Raw genomic sequence first — 19348 nt, 5'->3', positions numbered from 1 at the left:
TTGATTTGATTCAATTTACATAAAAGTGATTGTATAAAAACAAAACTGTATATTCAGTTGAATTGTTAAGCAACTTCAAAATATCTGCTGTTACTCAGATTCATTCTGAAAGAATGCTGTTAAATATCTGCTTCAAGAGATCCAATAACAGTTCTTTAAGGAATGTAAATTTCTATTTTGAATTAAAATTGAAAGGACCAAATCCTGAGCTGTTGTAAAATGGGATAGCTTTACTATCATTGGAGCTACACTGATTTACGCCAGCTGAAGATCTAGGCCAATGCTCCTCAAACAGTATCTTGTACAAAATCAACTGTAGATGCACATTAGGGAAACATTAGGTGTAAGTTTTGAGCTATGAGACTAATTTCTCATAAATTATTTTGTTTGCATGAAAAATATTAATATTTTAAGGCTTTTTCCCCTACATTTCTTACTACAGTTCCGTTGCAAAACTGATAAATGTATTCCATTCTGGTGGAAATGTGACACTGTAGATGACTGTGGGGATGGATCAGATGAACCTGAAGAATGTCGTAAGTACATTCTAAATTCTAAATCCAACTTCTTTTTCCATGATGTTCTTGTATAAGATACTGTAATGCAAAAGTTAGAAAGTTAAATAAGATGATCACTGCTATGTGTCATTTGAAAATCCTTAACAAACTGCAAGAATTTATAATACATATTTTCAAATCTTAAATTGCTCCAAAATCATAGTTTAACTTTTTCTTAGTTTCTTGAAAAACTGTGTTCAAGTTGGATTTTTAAACCCAAATAGTGACATTTGTTCAACTTTTCTCTAAGTGACTCTTGCTACAATTCTGTATACATTTCGCATAGAGAAAAGGAGTACTTGTGGCACCTTAGAGACTAACAAATTTATTTGAGCATAAGCTTTCGTGAGCTACAGCTCACTTCATCGGATGCAACTGATGAAGTGAGCTGTAGCTCACGAAAGCTTATGCTCAAATAAATTTGCTAGTCTCTAAGGTGCCACAGGTACTCCTTTTCTTTTTGCGAATACAGACTAACACGGCTGCTACTCTGAAACCTGTCATTTCGCGTAGAGTTTCCTGTTTTAACAAATAATGCAAAAGGATATTTTGGGAATTAGAACTTACAATTCAGGTACAAATGATTCTGTGAGATGCATTATTTCTAACCATCTTATGTAACTTTGGCTCGGTGTGCTGGTAGTAGTGCAGAATCAGCAGATTTCTCCTTGATAGTCTCTCATACTTCATATAGTAGCCGCTGTAATATTCCCCCTGTCAAGTTTTAGATAGCTTAAAGTCAATCATGATGATGTTCTCAGCATCCCAGAGGAAAGCTGTCATGGTTTTTCCATGACAGCGGAATGCAAGTTGTCTTAGGTATTGGAAAATGCTGTTTCTCCTGCATTGGTTTACTACATTTGAATGTCTAGAGGATGATGCTACCTTTCATCCTCAATCACTAACCACTTATGTGATTTACTTATTTCCAAAAATCAAAAGATCATGAGTGCATTGTACCTATGGTTGCCAACTCTTCAGGATTGTCCTGGAGTCTCCAAGAATTAAAGATAAATGTTTAATTAAAGATTATGTCAAGTGATGAAACCTCCAGGAATACATCCAACCAAAATTGGCAACCCTAATTTTACTTTGAAATTTGTACTTACAATGAAAAATGTTCACCCTGCTGCATTTCTCTTTAATTCTAATTCACAGTCATTTAATTTTATGCATTAAAATTTGTAATCCACATCTTAACAAAGAAATATGTTGAATCACAGTAACAATAAGCATTTCTCATATGCTTCTAAATTTTTTGTTATGATACCTTTTTCATTGTCACAAGTTCAACAATAGAAAAATACTTGATCTTTTCACTTTTAAGAAAAAGAAAATACTCCTTTTCTTTTTGTGGATACAGACAAACACGGCTGCTACTCTGAAACCTGTCACTTTTTATAAGTTACTTTACTTCATTTCTCTACCTAGAACTCTGCTCTGTACCAACTTGTCTGTTTACCACATGGACATTGTAGTAAATCACATGCAATAGTTTCATCCTCAGTAACATGTAAAGCTTTACAATTTAAGCTTTACAATCTGCAATGTGTGAACAAAACTAGAGGAGTTTCAGTATCCTTAATTTAAGTGCAAAGGTTTTAAAAAATATTGTATTAAACCCTGTTCCATTTACAATATATAATACTAGATTGATTTTTAGTTTACTCTTGTTATGTTTATCATTAAAATATCATCTTAAATATTAATTAATCTTAAATTTCAGAAACTATTTTAAAAAGTCATTTCACTGAATACAGTTTCTTCATGAATTAAAGTCCCCAAAAAGAAACATCTCAGGTAAAAGGTATCAAGGGGAAAAAGGAAAATAAAAATAAATTAGTGCATAATATTTTAAACATACAAAAGAATAATGACATAACAAAATAAAAAATACTGTACTCCTCTCTCCACATGAGGTAATTATACAAAACATACTAGACAAAAAAACACTATTTTATAGTGATATTAGGAAAAAAGGAGAGATTTTTTGGGGGAAAATACTAGTACTATACCTGAAATTCTTAAAGCCAAAAAAATTATGTAAATGAACATTAAATGAACATTAAGATATATAAGACTATCTATTTAAACAATCCCATGATATTGTCACCCCAAAAAGAGGACTAATTTCCTCTTATTTGTTTAGTACCTCAAGATAATAATGATAATAATAATAATAATAAATATAATATAAAGTCATCAGAGTGAGTGATCATTTGGGGAAAATAATTGAGACTCAGGATCCAGGATTATACTTGTGGTTCTGCCAGTTACTCTCAGGGAAGCCATTTAAATAGTCTGTAACTATTTCCCCATCTGTGAAATGGGAATCAATAAATATTGTTATATCATGGATTTAGGAGGTTTTAATCACTTATGCCAAAGCCCACTGAAGTCAATGGGAGTCTTTCCCTTGTATTCAATGGGTTTCAGATAAAGGCCTGGATGTTTGTAAAGTGTTTTGAAAGTCTTTGTTGAAAGGTGCTATAGAAGGGATAAGTATTCGTCACTTGCCCCAACTGCCAATGTCTATCTCCTTGGTCATCAGGCTTCTTCTCTTTGTTCTCCTGCTACTCCTGTTTGCAATGTATTTTAAGAGGATAGGCCATAACTCTATGTGCCACATATGATCAAGACCAAGAGTGAGGCTCCAGAAACTTTTTACCTCTGAGCACATCTCCTTATAGCTTGAAGCATTTTGTGTTGTCTACAGATTTATAAAAAATAGAGAGAAAATGGAAGTAAAGCAAAATAAATGCATAACATTTATTTAACATCAATACTTCTCAAAACTTAGTGAGGAAGGCTTCCCTTACCTGTGGGGACATCTACATTTCAAGCTGGGAATGTAATTCCCAGCTCAAGGATGACATACCTATGCTACCTCTGAATGAGCTAGCAGGCTAAAAACTTAAACGTAGCCACCGTGGTACAAGTGGCAGGAAGGGCTATCCACCCAACTACATAGCATCTTGCATGGGTACGTGCTTGAGCAGCTATGCTATATTGTTGCTATGCTATAATTTTTAGTGTGCTCAGTCAGAGCTAACACACTTATGTCTCCTTAAATTGTAAATTACAAGTTCACATTGAGAGGAAAGATGATTGTGGTACCTCAGCAACTCAGGTTACTCAGTGAACAGTCTCTCAAGGACATGACTGTGAGGTTCTTTTCCTCTTTTTTGCGCTTAATATGAAGGCTTCCTGCCTATCACTCCCAATAGTCTGGTCTCTGTGGCAGCAAACGCAGCTATTATATATGAGATAGAGATGGTCTTGAATTTTCTGAGGACTAATATGCCTTTGAAATCTTCAAAATAAAATAGTTTAGATCATGAACATTTCTATCATTTGGGTGTCCACTTTACACATAAACAGGAGAAGACAATTCCTATTTTCCTGGGATGCCATGCTGGTTTGTGTTGAATAGGATGCCCCAGGACATTCTTGGGAGGCATATGTCTGACAGCACAGTAAGTCTCTGTTGTAGACAATCTGAGCATCTGCTGGAGTATTATCACAACTCAGAGTTCTGGATCTTGGTCGTTGGAAGGTGCTAGATTCCAAAAGATTTATAGACAAGCGATGGAAATGATAGCCCTGAAAGAATCGGTATAAATAACAGCATAGGCATCAACTGTCAGGACAGCTATCAGAAAACAACCAGTCTGAGTTTGATGTTCTTGAATAGTGTCTACTTGTTGCAGATACAATACATGAAACAAACGCTTCATACTCTTTGTGGCACATTTTGGGCTGAATGTTTATTCCTTGTTGGCCAGAAGGTTTTACCTTTGGGGGGAAAAAAAGCTTGAAGAGAAAATGACACATCAGCAGGGTCTTTACTTTTCCATATTTTATGAAAATTATGATGATATCTGACTCATTTCTGATTTGAACAAAATCTTAATCTGATTTAGAACTGTTTGATTATACACTTTACAGAGAGAAGTGCAGGTCATTCCATTGTGGAACACAATATCCATGTTTTTGATCAGCTTGGAAATCTCCATGTTGGGAGAACTGGAGTATTCCCTTGTCACCTGTGAAGTTTCTCATCCATATATTAAAAAGTAGATCAATTTTTCTGACTCTCACGTTATTGAGGATCAATTTGTGGATGTAAGGATTCAGTCTTAAAGCCTTCCAACACTGACAAAACACTAATATTTAAATTCTTAATGGGAGTATTCAGTTTGCACCGATTGCATACCCTCGTCTCACTGCGTGCAGTGACTTAAGTTTTTGTCTACACGGTGTGTTAGTCCACATGAGAGGGCATAAATTCTAGTGCATACTAGCATGTCACACATTAACTGGCCTATGTGAACCCTGCTGGTCACACTAAAAGTTCCCTAGTGTGCATTCATGTAGTGCTGTTTATGTTCCTCTAAATTTCTGATACCATCTCTAAATGTGTAAACTACTTCTTGAAACGCACAGCTTCCAGGTAGTCTTCATACATTTAAGAACATTGTGGCATATTTGGCATTTTAAATGCACTATTTCTTTAGAATAACTTAGCTAAAATTTGCATTTTATTTCTGGTTTCAGAGTAGCAGCCGTGTTAGTCTGTATTCGCAAAAAGAAAAGGAGTACTTGTGGCACCTTAGAGACTAACAAATTTATTTGAGCATAAGCTTTTGTGAGCTACAGCTCACTTCATGGGATGCATTCAGTGGAAAATACAGTGGGGAGATTTATATACATAGAGAACATGAAACAATGGGTATTACCATACACACTGTAACGAGAGTGATCACTTAAGGTGAGCTATTACCAGCAGGAGAGCGGGGGTGGGGGTGGGGAACCCTTTTGTAGTGATAATCAAGGTGGGCCATTTCCAGCAGTTGACAAGAACATCTGAGGAACAGTGGGGGACGAGGGATAAACGTGGGGAAATAGTTTTACTTTGTGTAATGACCCATCCACTCCCAGTCTCTATTCAAGCCTAAGTTAATTGTATCCAGTTTGCAAATTAATTCCAATTCAGCAGTCTCTCCTTGGAGTCTGCTTTTAAAGTTTTTTTGTTGAAGAACTGCTACTTTTAGGTCTGTAATCGAGACTGAAGTGTTCTCCAACTGGTTTTTGAATGTTATAATTCTTGACATCTGATTTGTGTCCATTTATTCTTTTACATAGAGACTGGGGACACCATCATAGGGCCTAATCACATCAGCCACACTATCAGAGGCTCGTTCACCTGCACATCTACCAATGTGATAAATGCCATCATGTGCCAGCAATGCCCCTCGGCCATGTACATTGGCCAAACCAGACAGTCTCTATGTAAAAGAATGACAGGTTTCAGAGTAGCAGCCATGTTAGTCTGTATTCGCAAAAAGAAAAGGAGTACTTGTGGCACCTTAGAGACTAACAAATTTATTAGAGCATAAGCTTTCGTGAGCTACAGCTTACTTCATCGGATGCATCCGATGAAGCAAGCTGTAGCTCACGAAAGCTTATGCTCTAATAAATTTGTTAGTCTCTAAGGTGCCACAAGTACTCCTTTTCTTTTTATGTAAAAGAATAAATCCGATGAAGTGAGCTGTAGCTTATGAAAGCTTATGCTCAGATAAATTTGTTAGTCTCTAAGGTGCCACAAGTTCTCCTTTTCTCTTGTTACAGTGTATATGATAACACCCATTGTTTCATGTTCTCTATGTATATAAATCTCCCCATTATATTTTCCACTGAATGCATCCGATGAAGTGAGCTGTAGCTCATGAAAGCTTATGCTCAAATAAATGTGTTAGTCTCTAAGATGCCACAAGTACTCCTTTCCATTTTATTTCTATATCAGAATGTAAGAATGGGCATATTTTACCTACTTTACCTGGTATAGTAATATTGTTTTTTGTTGCACAAGTCTTATCTCATTTCTATTCTGGGCTAAGAGTTGAGAAAGCACTTGCAGATAAGGAAATTATACTGCGATAAATTCACAGTAAGATTTGTTACAAATCTTCCTTGGGTTTGTTACAAATCTTTCTTGACCAATCTCTAGTTGGTCATATTTTCCTTCACCAGATTATATATTTATGTACCATTTCTTCGGCTTTGGTCAAACCCAGAACTCAAGGAATCTCAGATTTATATAATAATCCCTTCAATAGTAATAACTCCAGATTCTCTCATTATCTAGAGAGGATGGACATTAATCCTTTTAGCAAGATGTTTTGTCACAGTCATTTGGCAACTTGTCAGCACAGATTGTTTATCTACTGCATACACATTTATAGTTTCAGACAGATCTTGGTCTCCCAGGTGAATCCCTGTTATAATTTAAACAGCTCTTTGAGGATTCCTCCAACATCGGGGAATCCCTAGGCAGCTGATAGCTTGTATAACCCATTCTGTTTAGGAACCAGAGTTAGGGATACATGTTTAGTACACTTCAGTACTTTCTAACTTCTACTGTAAAAGAAAACAACTGACAGAGACACTATGGACTGTTGTAACCTCCTCAATAGGAAGTTCCTGTCACTTTCCACATCAAAATCAAACTTTCCCTTTCAAAGGTTTGCAAAGGGACTTCCACATCTGCGTCTCTGCTGTTTCTTATCTCAACCTGGCACCCTTACAATGTTGTCTTTCACCAGTTTACTTTCTTGTTCAATCTTCTTTCCATATCAACTTCCCTTCTGCCTTCTGGAATCCCTTCCAAAATCATTGCTGTTGGTCTCCACCCTTTCTTTATTCAAATCCCCATTGAAAGCTGACTTCTTCCCTAAGGCACATAAATGCTAATCACATCAGCCACAATATCAGAGGCTCATTCACCTGCACATCTACCAATGTGATATATGCCATCATGTGCCAGCAATGCCCCTCTGCCATATACATTGGTCAAACTGGACAGTCTCTATGTAAAAGAATAAATGGACACAAATCAGATGTCAAGAATTATAACATCCAAAAACCAGTTGGAGAACACTTCAATCTCTCTGGTCACTTGAATACAGACCTAAGAGTGGCTATCCTTCAACAAAAAAGCTTCAAAAACAGACCCCAATGAGAGACTGCTGAATTGGAATTAATTTGCAAACTGGACAACAATTAACTTAGGCTTGAATAGAGACTGGGAGTGGATGGGTCATTACACAAAGTAAAACTATTTCCCCACGTTTATCCCTCGCCCCCCACTGTTCCTCAGATGTTCTTGTCAACTGCTGGAAATGGCCCACCTTGATTATCACTACAAAAGGTTCCCTCCCTCCCCCCCGCTCTCCTGCTGGTAATAGCTCACCTTAAGTGATCACTCTCTTGTTACAGTGTGTATGGTAACACCCATTGTTTCATGCTCTCTACGTATATAAATCTCCCCACTGTATTTTCCACTGAACGCATCTGATGAAATGAGCTGTAGCTCACAAAAGCTTATGCTCAGATAAATTTGTTAGTCTCTAAGGTGCCACAAGTACTCCTTTTCTTTTTACAAATAGAAACAATAATCATCCACTTAAGATAGCATCATCCTCTTGGTGTCCCAGTGGGTCCTTGTGTTTTCTGTTCAGATTAAAAAATCCATAGAGCTGGGACTGTGTATTCCCTTCAGTTTTGCACATCACTTAGCACACTGATGCTTACAAATAAATAGTAATAGACATGGTTGCAAGATTAGATAATTACTTTACTTTTGCATGCTGTATCATTACTGAGAAATAACTGTGCAGTCATCATGTAAATGAGACCCTCCTCAGCCTTAGTGCTACAATCTTATAATTGAATAATGTGTGTTCAGTTAAGGTTTAGTAACTACAGAATACTCTGGTTGAGTCTGTATATTGTAATTTAATAACTTGTAAATATATTCAATTAGTCCATTGAAGAGTAATAATATAATTGGCACATTACCATCCCTGGGATAGTGCTGGTAATTTTTCTGTACGTAATGAGATTTTTTAACCTCTGTTATAGGTTAAAGATATATATTTTTAATATAAAGAAATAGATATAAAAACATCCAAATGATTTCATGACAACATTTTCTCATTGTGGGCCAATCCAAATGCCATTGAAATCAATGGGAGTCTTTGCACTAACTTCAATGGGGCTTGAATCATTCTATATATTTGATCAGTTTATTCAGAAAGGAAAAATCCATGAAACTTTTGTCCGACATGTACGTGTTCATATTGGGGTTCATATATAGTTTAAAGTAATTAAATATACATTTTGAATAGCAGAAAAGAGTTGTTTATAAGTTTTTTAAACCCTGTATGCAACTGTGCTAGATTTGGGTTTTGGTTTTTTTTTCAGCTGAATTTAAATGTCAACCAGGACGTTTTCAGTGTGGAACTGGACTTTGTGCTCTGCCAGCCTTTATCTGTGATGGAGAAAATGATTGTGGGGACAATTCTGATGAACTCAACTGTGGTAGGTGATTACGTGTAGCACTGAATTCAAAAACTGACTAAGATCTTTAGCTAAGATGATTTAAATTCTCATAAGAAACTCATCTGGATTTTTTTAACCTATCTTCCAGACACACATGTCTGCCTGTCAGGTCAGTTCAAGTGTACAAAGAATCAGAAATGTATTCCAATAAATCTAAGGTGCAATGGACAGGATGACTGTGGTGATGAAGAAGATGAAAGAGACTGTCGTAAGTTATCTTTAGAGAGTTTTGTATGGCACACTGATGGATAGTTTTAAAGATATATGTAAAATCACTGTATGCCCAATGAAAAGCAGTTAATCTTTTGGACTATTTGACATACAGTACTTGAGATATTCTGTGTACAGAAATCAAATGCTTCTGTCAATTTCTTGTAACCATGACAATGAGAAAAAAAGAGAGAATTCATTTTTAGAAAATTATATGGGTCTCTTATTTGGGTTAAAATGTACATATTACTATGTACATATTACTCCCACCACCATCTCTTGTCTGCTTCTTGGTCTTTTAGCATTCCTCATGTGACTCTCTGCCAGGGCCTGATAGCAGCACAATTTACTGGGAGAGGATATCTTTGCTCCTGCTCCTTAACTGAGAGAGGGTATAGGTTCTTGAACTCTTTATCCTCCAGCACTTCTCGTTGGAAGTTATGGACTTCTCTTTTACGGGAGGTCTGTGCAAATTTACCCATATGACATTAATTTTAATAAAAAAAATCAAAACAGAGAAAATGGAATTAAAAGAATTCATTTAAGATAAAATACTTACATTGACATTTCTCATAATATAAACTAGATAAGGTATTTTCATCTTAGTTACAGAGTGGGAAACACTGAAGAATTTACATTTTGTAAATATAATCTCTGATGTTTCTGGTCTGCCTATCAGCACCATACTGCCATCTAGAGAGACAGATGACTCCGTCACTCACTCAGCCTGTTATTCAAGCCCCCACTGATCCAGCTACCCCATTTGTAAATTGGTTTTCTCCAGCTTCACATACACAATGGCTTGGAGACTCCATGCATTCTTTAGAAAAGGGCCATTGAGGATACAAAGACCCTTGAATATTGATGATTAATAGCTACCTTTCGGAAGCCTAAGATAGCTGAGTTACTGCTTTTCAGGAACTACATTGCCTGTTTTATGTTGTTTCAGTCAGGCCTCTTGTTAAATGAAGTCCATAAGTCATGATTTTGGGTAGTGGTCCAGATTCTGTGTCGCAATTACTTTTACAATACTGGTATGACTTACTACACTACGCAGTGTGGCCTAGTGACTAGAACACTGGACTAGGACTCAGGACACCTGGCTTCTATTTCTATCTCTGCCAGTGGTTGCTGGGGAATCTTGGGCAAGTTACTTCAGTTCACTGTGCCTCAGTTTACCAACATGTAAAATGGGGATAATATGGCCTGCCTTAGTAATGAAATGCTTTGAGATCCACTGATGAAAAGTTCTATATAAGAGCAAGGTATTATTATTATAAGTACTCTTACTACATAGGCATGACTGCATGATTTTCCACCTCAAACACTATAACATCGTACTAATGTGTAAAAACCTGAAACTGAAAATGACTAGAAATTAAATATAAACAAACCGAAAATTTTCTTTGCCCAAGCTGAGCTACATGCAAAAAGTCAATAGTATAAATAATGAAAAGCAAATTAGATGATAAATCTTTGATCAGTTTTAATAATCTAGGATTTATTTGTAACATTGGCAAGAACATTTGTTTGTTTTCTGAAATATGGGATCAGATTCTTTGCTGTGCTGAATTTTTGCCTGGCAGATTGTGGGGAAGGGGGCAGACAAGTGGGAGGGGAGCACCAGGGAGCTGTTTACAACTCCATGATTATCATCCCAGGTCCAGTGCAGATTAGCACAACCTAGAATGTGCTTAGATTGTGCCATATGGTAACTGACTCCAAGAGACTAAGCAGCTTGCAAAGCAATCCAGATATAACTCCTCCCATCCCTTTCTGTTCATGATATGCCCACTGTGCTGTCATGTTCTTTCTGTTCATGACATGCCCACTGTGCTGTGGGCCAAAGGGCAGGTGGCTTAGAACCTGGCTATGAGAACTCTACACCTGATGGGAAATCCATATAAAGCTACATGTTTTGACTAACATTTGTTAGCATACCCACACTGAAGGTCATTTTCTGTTCTACTAATTTGCCATAGGCCATAATATGCCAAATAAGTCCATGTTCATGGCTAGTCTTCTTTTTTTTCAAACTTTCTAAGGAGATTTATGAAGGAAGTCTCCTGAGCTAGTGAGATATATATACATTAGGAAGGAAGTGAGGGAAGAAAATTACTTTTTGATTGGTGAATAACTAGGGATAGGATCCCTACAAGAAAGAGGCATTAATTTTTTCATACTCCTGGCTGTGCAGAAAATAATCACATGCCATCTCTCATGTGAGGAACTTTTCTAGCACTTTTTGTAAGGATTTAAAAGGAAAACCCATGAGTGCACTAAGAACCAGGTTTAGTTGCCAAGTTGGAAATCCTGGAAACTAAAGACACCCATACAAAGCAGCTTTCAGGAACCAGGGAAAATTGGCAGCAATTCTTTACAGCAAAATCTTCTGTTAACTGGGTGATTATGTTGACATTACGAAGTAGTTTTCATTCTGGTTCTTCAATTCACTACTTTTCTTCAAAACAGTGAAGACAGAGCAGAAGGATTTTGGTGGCACTGGACACTGTTGTATACAGGGAGTCCTCGGACTTATGACACAATTCCTCAGAATTGCGTTGTAAGTCGAAATGTTGAAAGCCAAAACAGCTTTTCCCATAGGAATCAATGGTATGAAGGGGAGCTTGGTTCCTGAACCAAGGCTTGATATACTATTTTCACCACAATAACCCAGATTTTTGTACTATATGAATTATAGATGACTAATGTTGCAACATCAATGTATTTATTGTATTTATTGTATTTTGTAAAGAGCATTCAGATAAACATATAAACTCACATATGCTGCTCAGAATGCCAGCAACACAGTCTCAGAAAGCCAGAGAGAATGGCACACATGCTGAGCCTCAGCCAATCACTGTTCAAGCTTTCTGACAGGCTGAGCCTGGGGCTGGGAGCCAATCAAAAACAAGCAGCAACCCTACCCAACAAACTACCCTGCTGCCTCAAAGCCAATCAAAAGGGACCTCTTCCAGCTCCATGCCAGTACTGTATAACACAAGCAGGAAATGATTTCAAGCAAACTTTATGCAAATCGAGCATCCTAAGGGCGAAACTAGCATCGTAGGGGCTAAATGAGCAGTCCATTGAAAAGTGTAGTACGTGGCATTGGGCGTCGTAAGTCTGAGGACTCCCTGTACATTTAGATTTAATAAAGGGGCCCAAAGAGTCAAAGGTATTAACATGACCCAGAAACTGTCCAACATTAAACAGTTTTAAACATTGTTTGGGGTTTGCTATGCAAACCTCAGCCTGCTTAGTACCATGAGAAACACATACTGAAAAATATTACATTTTATTAAAAAGGGAAAAGTCATTAAAGCATTTGAAATGTAAAGTATTTAATATGGCTTACATTTTAACAGCATCCCTTGTTCCTTTTCCATTTAGCTGCAGAGAGTCTTTAGAAGGAAAAAATCCTTCCTAAGACAGTCTCTTAGTTGGTATTAAGAAGGTAATTACTGTCCTTTAGAGGAAAAGAGAAGTTAGTTTGGTTGGATTGCAACTGCTGTTGCTGTTGTTAAAGTCTGATCCCATTTTCTAGAAGGCAAAACAGGACAAATAATACACAAAAGGGGAAAGAACAGCAAAGATAGAAAATGCAGCTGTCACTGATTTTAACTTGTAATCTTGCTGCTGCAAAACTCAGCCACAGAACACAGTCTTATCACCACTCCAAGACCTGGCAAAATTGTACCATGATATTGCATATAGCTGTTTCTTTCTGGTCACAGGCTTTGTGTTGCAAAACATGCAGACGTGGCCAGCTTAGCCAGATTCTTATTAGACAGAAGGAAAAATGAAAGGGATAGGAAAGAGAAGAAATAAGGTGGGGGATTGAAAAGAATGAAAAGGGAGAGGAAGGGAATATGACAAAGTCTCACATCCCATGTAGTGGCTGGGATATAGCTGGAACCAGTGAAGCTGGAGATGTCATTTGGGCTGCTTCTTTGGCCCGGTCCAGTCAGGACATGTCTTGGGATCAGGATGACAAAAGCCCAATGATGTTACAATGGATCTCTAGGTTCCAGGATATGATGAGGATGGCAACCAGGATGGTGAAGCTTGCTCCTTCCCCATTGTTTCAGTCATCAGATGTCCATCTTTCACTTCCTCTTTGCCAATTTTCCTCTCAAAGTCTCTTTACCCACAGTGCATTGCTCACACCGTTGATGGTAGTGCCCCAACTGTGGACACACTCTGCTGACAGAGTGAGCAAGTGTGAACATGAAATACCGATTTTTATTATAGCATTTTTTGAGTGTCAACATAACTTTGGTCGACAAGACTCTGTTGTGTAGACAAGACCTGAAAGACTCCAGAAGAGAGTGATGGGCCTTTTAACCAGAATATTGTTAGCATTTGATCTATTGAATTTAACTAATGTTGAAAATGTTCTTGTTTGTAATCAATGGAACACTACCATAAATATTGTGCCTCTCTAAATTCATTTGGACAATGTTATTAATAATCGAATGGATTAAATAACAATAGATGCATTAAAACAGATTGCTATTTTTCTGGAGATATCACTGAAAAACACAAGAGAACTCATGGAGAGCCTGTTTTTAACATTTGGGTTATTTATATTAACAAAAAATGTTTTGAGTCTTGGCAAAAATATTTAGCTTTAAAAATAACTCCCTTTCTTTAAAGCGGAAAACAGCTGTTCTCCAGACCATTTCCAGTGTAAAACTACAAAACACTGTATTTCTAAACTGTGGGTATGTGATGAGGACCCGGACTGTGCTGATGGATCAGATGAAGCAAACTGTGGTGAGTCTGACAACAGTCAAACAAAGGAGTGCAGTCAGAAATGTTTTGTTTAAAAGTAGTGACATTGCTTTATTAAAATCTCATATTTCTAACACCAGTATCTTTATAACTTTCTTGCTCAAGAAGACTTTTCCCATTTTTTAAAATTTATTTTTATTCTCTTACCATAAATTGTAATGGGGAAGTTGCAATGATATTAAATATGTCTGTGTCATTATTTCAAAGTAATCATCTGATAGAATAGCTTTATTTTACCTGTGAAATCTGTCTTGAAGCATCTGCTTTATGGACAGCAGTTATAAAACAAATGACTCCCCTGAAACATTAGTGGCTTCTCTTTTTAATTCTTATCGCAGAATTACCCAGTGCCTATTAATTTCTTCTACATATTTTTTGTCTATTGTATTAAACTAAATGCTGGTAAATAAAAAAAACTAATAACTGCTGTAAACATCTGAGTAGTTTAACTAGGTTACATTGTGTAAAATAAACAGATTTTTGTATCAGCAATCACAGGAGTACTGATGAAACAGTCTAACATAAGACAGGCCTCACAAAGACTTAGCTGAGTATACATCCAGTGTTAAGCAACCCAAAAGCAGAATTTTGTAGTGACTTTTATGAATCCAATAGTAAATAGAAAAAAGCTTATTTATTTTCTTGGGGACTATTTCTTTTGTTGTTGTTTATTGCTCCCCTTTGCACAAAAAGTAAAATCTTTAGCATTTTTTGTTACATGTTTGCTATTTGTACCTGAAAGGTGACTTGAAAGACTTTTTAACTGCAAAGGCCCAAGTTCATGTTTTTCCAGTAATAGTTAAAAATATATTTTAAAATAGTAATATAGTACAGGGTCCTAAAGTCACTACCTACTTTCCATACTAGTTATGTCATCGCACATTGCAGGACAAAGAGCAAACTTGGATTTTGATAAGTAAGTGAAAGAGGAATTCTCAGTTTTGGTAAGTAATTGAAAGAGGAAAGGATTTTTTTCATGTATTTTGTTTTAAATGCATTTATTTATAAACTTGAAATCTGTCATAAAATTTAATGATTTAGATTTCAAACATCTTTATTTTTAAAGGTTTTCAATTCACCTGCAATAATAGTAACATATTATGACTTCATTAACTAACTAATCCTCCCAGGTCACTTATAAGGAAAGTAGATATAGTTACTGAGGGTCCCAATTTTACAGATGGAGAAATCGAGAGAAACAGAAGCTAAGTAATTTAAACAAGGTTGGATGGCTTATTCTCATGGCTGCAAGTAGAATTCAGATATTCTTGGTTTCCAGTCCTCACTCAGTTCACGAGATTATGGGCCCTCAACCTGGAGATCATGAACAGCTTTCAGGGGGTTGTAACTACCCTCTCTGTCCTTATGGATAGTTATAGGGTGTATAGCATGAAACCCATTTCTATTGCAACATGAGATCACAGGATGCAAAATGTTAAGGGTCTCCTGCACTAGACCCATATTGTTTCTTTAAGACGTGTCTTTGCATACTGACATAAAATACTTCATTCTTCTTTGAGTGGCCTGCACGTATTTACACTCCGGGGATGCTCCAACTGGGAATAGCTTAGATGGAAGAACTAGCTGTGGGAGTGCTCACACTGAGGAGAGGGTTAGGAGGGGCCCATGAGCACTTCAGCAGGCACTGCTAGTTAAAGTTCCACCACTCATAGGATTCCATTCTTAGGAGTCATAATAAAATCAACACGGGGAAAAGCAATCTATGACAGATTCCTAAAGATAAGATCACCTATACATCTAAACAAACTGTTCTTTTCATTCTATAGTTATGGGGGCTTACAGCCTAAATGAGTATGACTTCCTTGGATCTTTTATGAATGAGGCATATGCAACATTGAGTATTGGAAAATTTCAGGCCCAGCATAGACAATATGGCAGGGCTCTGGGCATTCAAGAAAGGGAATTCCTATCTGTAATTTGGTGGTCCCACAAGAACAGCCATACTGGGTCAGACCAAAGGTCCCTCTATCCCAGTATCCTGTCTTCCAACAGTGAACAACGCTAGGTGCCCCAGAGGGAATGAATAGAACAGATGAATAGATCATCAAGTGATCCATCCCTTGTCGCCCATTCCCAGCTTCCCATTCCAGCAGTGTAAAGAAAGAAGTCTTTCAATCCTCCCATGCCTTCACTGATAACCACAGCAAATCTCCAATTTCAGGTGTATATGTGTGTGTGTGGAGGGGGGCATCTAAATAACAGAAGAAATAAAAGTTGCACCTCTGTATTCTCAAGTTAAGAGCCAATCATTGGGCTCTCCGGTTCTTTCTACCATAAGTCTGCCACAGAGTGATAAGTAGCTACAGACAATACAACCTCCATGTATTATCCTAACAAATGTAGTGAAAGGTGTGAACTCTGAAGTAATATATTAATCCTTTATTTTTTAATTTATCTCTATATAATCTTCATGTATTCAGAATGGAAAATAGTATAAATAAGTGCTGCAAAAATAGCACATTACTACTAATTAAAGATACTGAAGCTAGGTAGTTTGTTGATTGTGATTTTGTATATATGGTTCTGTAGGAATGTGTTAAATAAAATAAATATGCAGTGTTGTTGTAGCCATGTTGGTCACAGGATATCAGAGACACAAGCTGCGTGAGATAATATTTTTTTTTGCACCTACCTCTGTTGGTGAGAGAGACAAGCTTTCAGGCTTACTCAGAGCTCTTCTTCAGGTCTGGGAAAGGAAGAAGAAAATATCAGCATAAGCTCAAAGGCTTGTCTCTTTCACCAACAGATGCTGGTCCAATAAAAGATATTACCTTACCCACCTTGTCTCTCAAATAATAGAAGTAATATACCAAACTGTATATAAACCTAAACATTGTCTTATAATCAGAATTAGTTTTTTTGAAATAGTACAAAGCAGACCCATACTATTATGTATTTTATGTAGGTTATGAAAATTGCTAAAATAATTTTGAATCAACTATTTTATTATGAAAGTACATTATAATAATTAACAGTAGTGGCATTGAAAATGAGATTTCTCTAAAGCAGTATAAATCTGGTGGCATTAATGATTTTGAACCTTATGGCATCCTCTCAGAAAAGTAGACAGAATAATTTGTTAAGTTTGTTAATTTGCAAAATTTTCTTGTTTTTCCCACCTGTAGAGAGAGGTTTGGGAGGGCCTTCCGTGGAGGGAAAATCCATAGGAAGGGGATCCTGTTGTGCATTATGCTTTTCCCATCCCAAGGACCTATACTGTCTCTAACGATACTATCCACTGCGTCTCAAACCCCTAGTCTGAGACAGATCAAACTCTCTGGTTCTTGACTGTGGAGTAAGGAAGACTATTCAGCATCTTCAAACCATGTCTTTGAGGCAGAACAATAACTGCAGTACATGAACTTGCACTACCTTAGAGTCAGTTACTAGTTGCAGGGATATCGGATTCACTTTCAGATGTCATCCGAAGAATTGAGGCACCTCATAGAGACTCTTTTATATCCAGTATGAGGTTGTCCTGGAGTTCCTCAAGTGGTAAATCCTCAAAACAACAGTCTGTGTCAGCCAAGATGGCTGAGCAGTGAGGCTCAGCGTAGATGCTAGATACACTGGCAGAAATCTAGCTTCTGCCTTGGCAAGTGCAGTTAGGTAGCTTCACCGCCAAAGTTATCTATGTCATAACCTACAAAATCCCACCACTAGAAGACTTCTCTGTCTCCAAAGCACTTCATCACTCAGTGTTTGAAGTTGGTAGTTCTGAGTTCCAACTTGTTGGATGAGGTGGAGCATCCACAAAAAATATCAAGGCACAAAGCACAGGGAGAGAACAGCAACAATATTACACAAAGCCCCCAACCTCATCAGACTTTGAAATGAAGCCTCTAGAATCTCTACCTCTTATTTGCCAATAAAAGTACATAGTACAAGAATGGAGTATCAATTTTCACATTATGTGGTCATAATTAGATTTACATAAAATATTAGCCATGGGAACAGAGGTCATTAGCACTTTGCATCATTCTTATTTGTGACCATTCGGGCATTTCAGGATTTTTAAAAATGTGATTCTTGACCATTGGAGGAAGGCTGATCTGAATAGATATTTTTTAAAGAACCAATTAACTTCTTGGCACTAGCATCAAGAGCTCTCCCAGCAGTGGATGCTCTGGAAACCACTGGTTTGAAAAGATTAGACAAGAGTGATGATCTAGTATAGTGGTAGACAAGTTTATGATTCTTGTGATAATATGAAGAGTAGCAATGTTTATATTGAAAGCAAATATTAGCCTGGAATCGTAAAGATTCTTTCATTCCTTTTTGACATCAGAGCTGGAATTTCCTGCTTCTTGACAATGCGAAATTGTTCAGTTTTTAGTATCTACTCAATGATGGAAAAGTTTACTGATTGTTTCTGCAGGAGCCATGAAAATATTTTCAGAAATGCAATGGACATTCAGAGTTGAAAACATCAAGGCAATTTTTTTTTTAGGTTGGGACTATATGTGATACTTAGTTGCGTATTTCTGGTGAAACATGATTAAGTTGTCCAAAAATGAGATGTTTTTAAAAGAAGTTTTCTGATTTTCTGTTATAATTTTTAGTTGCCATTAATGAAATGAACAAATAAATGCAAATTTTCTTTTTTGCAAATTGACATCATTCTTATTTCTTTGAATAAATCAAATAATACATAATCAAATGTAGAACGACTCTGGAATTACTGCCAAAGGACTGGCTTCTGCGATTGATACAAAATCATCATTTTTCCCTGAATATGTCAAGTTTAATAAACATGAGAAGTCCCTTTGCAATTATGAAGAAAGAAAAGGTTACTGATCCTGAAACTTAATTCAGAATACAATCTATTAACATTCTTACAGACAAAACATTAATTTTAGAAGAAAAATATTTTCAGTAGGATCTACTTAAAGTAAAAGTATTTTCAATAATAATGAGTTAATGCAGTGATACTCAGACTGAGGCTTGTGAACTGCAAATAGCTCTTTAATATGTCTCCTGCAGCTCTTTGCGGCACATGATACTAAAACACTGTGATTTAATTATGAACCATACTGCTTTTAGTATGTTATTAATCAGTTGCAGTTGATAAATACTTGGTCAGTAAAATATATTGTAAATGAAAGAGTGAATGAGGTCTGAGAATCACTGAGTTAAAGAATATATATAAATATAGATTTCACTCAGAGGAATGTTAGCTATTAAAGCATTGAACATTTTTGGGATAGATTGTTCCCCTTAAATTTTGTGATTTGAAGGTTTTACGATTTATTTAGAAGAAGAGTAAAATGTTGAAACCATTAAAATGTCAAAGGGCAAGAAATTATTTTTGCTAGTAGGTAGTGGATTTTTAAAGGAATTTAAGTTGACAACTATTTTTA

The 19348-nt window shown here is 36.5% G+C and overlaps 1 protein-coding gene across 1 annotated transcript in view; it reads left to right on the top strand.

Annotated features, from left to right (window-relative positions):
- LRP1B (LDL receptor related protein 1B) overlaps positions 1-19348 on the top strand; it is a 1336604-nt gene that overhangs the window by 1158261 nt on the left and 158995 nt on the right. Inside the window, exons 63-66 of the mRNA XM_043505072.1 lie at positions 443-536; positions 8823-8939; positions 9049-9168; positions 13830-13949. Of these exons, the coding sequence (XP_043361007.1) occupies positions 443-536; positions 8823-8939; positions 9049-9168; positions 13830-13949 (451 nt within the window). The remainder of the gene's footprint in view (positions 1-442; positions 537-8822; positions 8940-9048; positions 9169-13829; positions 13950-19348) is intronic.

Source organism: Dermochelys coriacea, chromosome 11, assembly GCF_009764565.3.
Source record: "Dermochelys coriacea isolate rDerCor1 chromosome 11, rDerCor1.pri.v4, whole genome shotgun sequence".
Lineage (NCBI taxonomy): Eukaryota > Metazoa > Chordata > Testudines > Dermochelyidae > Dermochelys > Dermochelys coriacea.
This window is presented reverse-complemented; position numbering and strand designations above follow the sequence as displayed.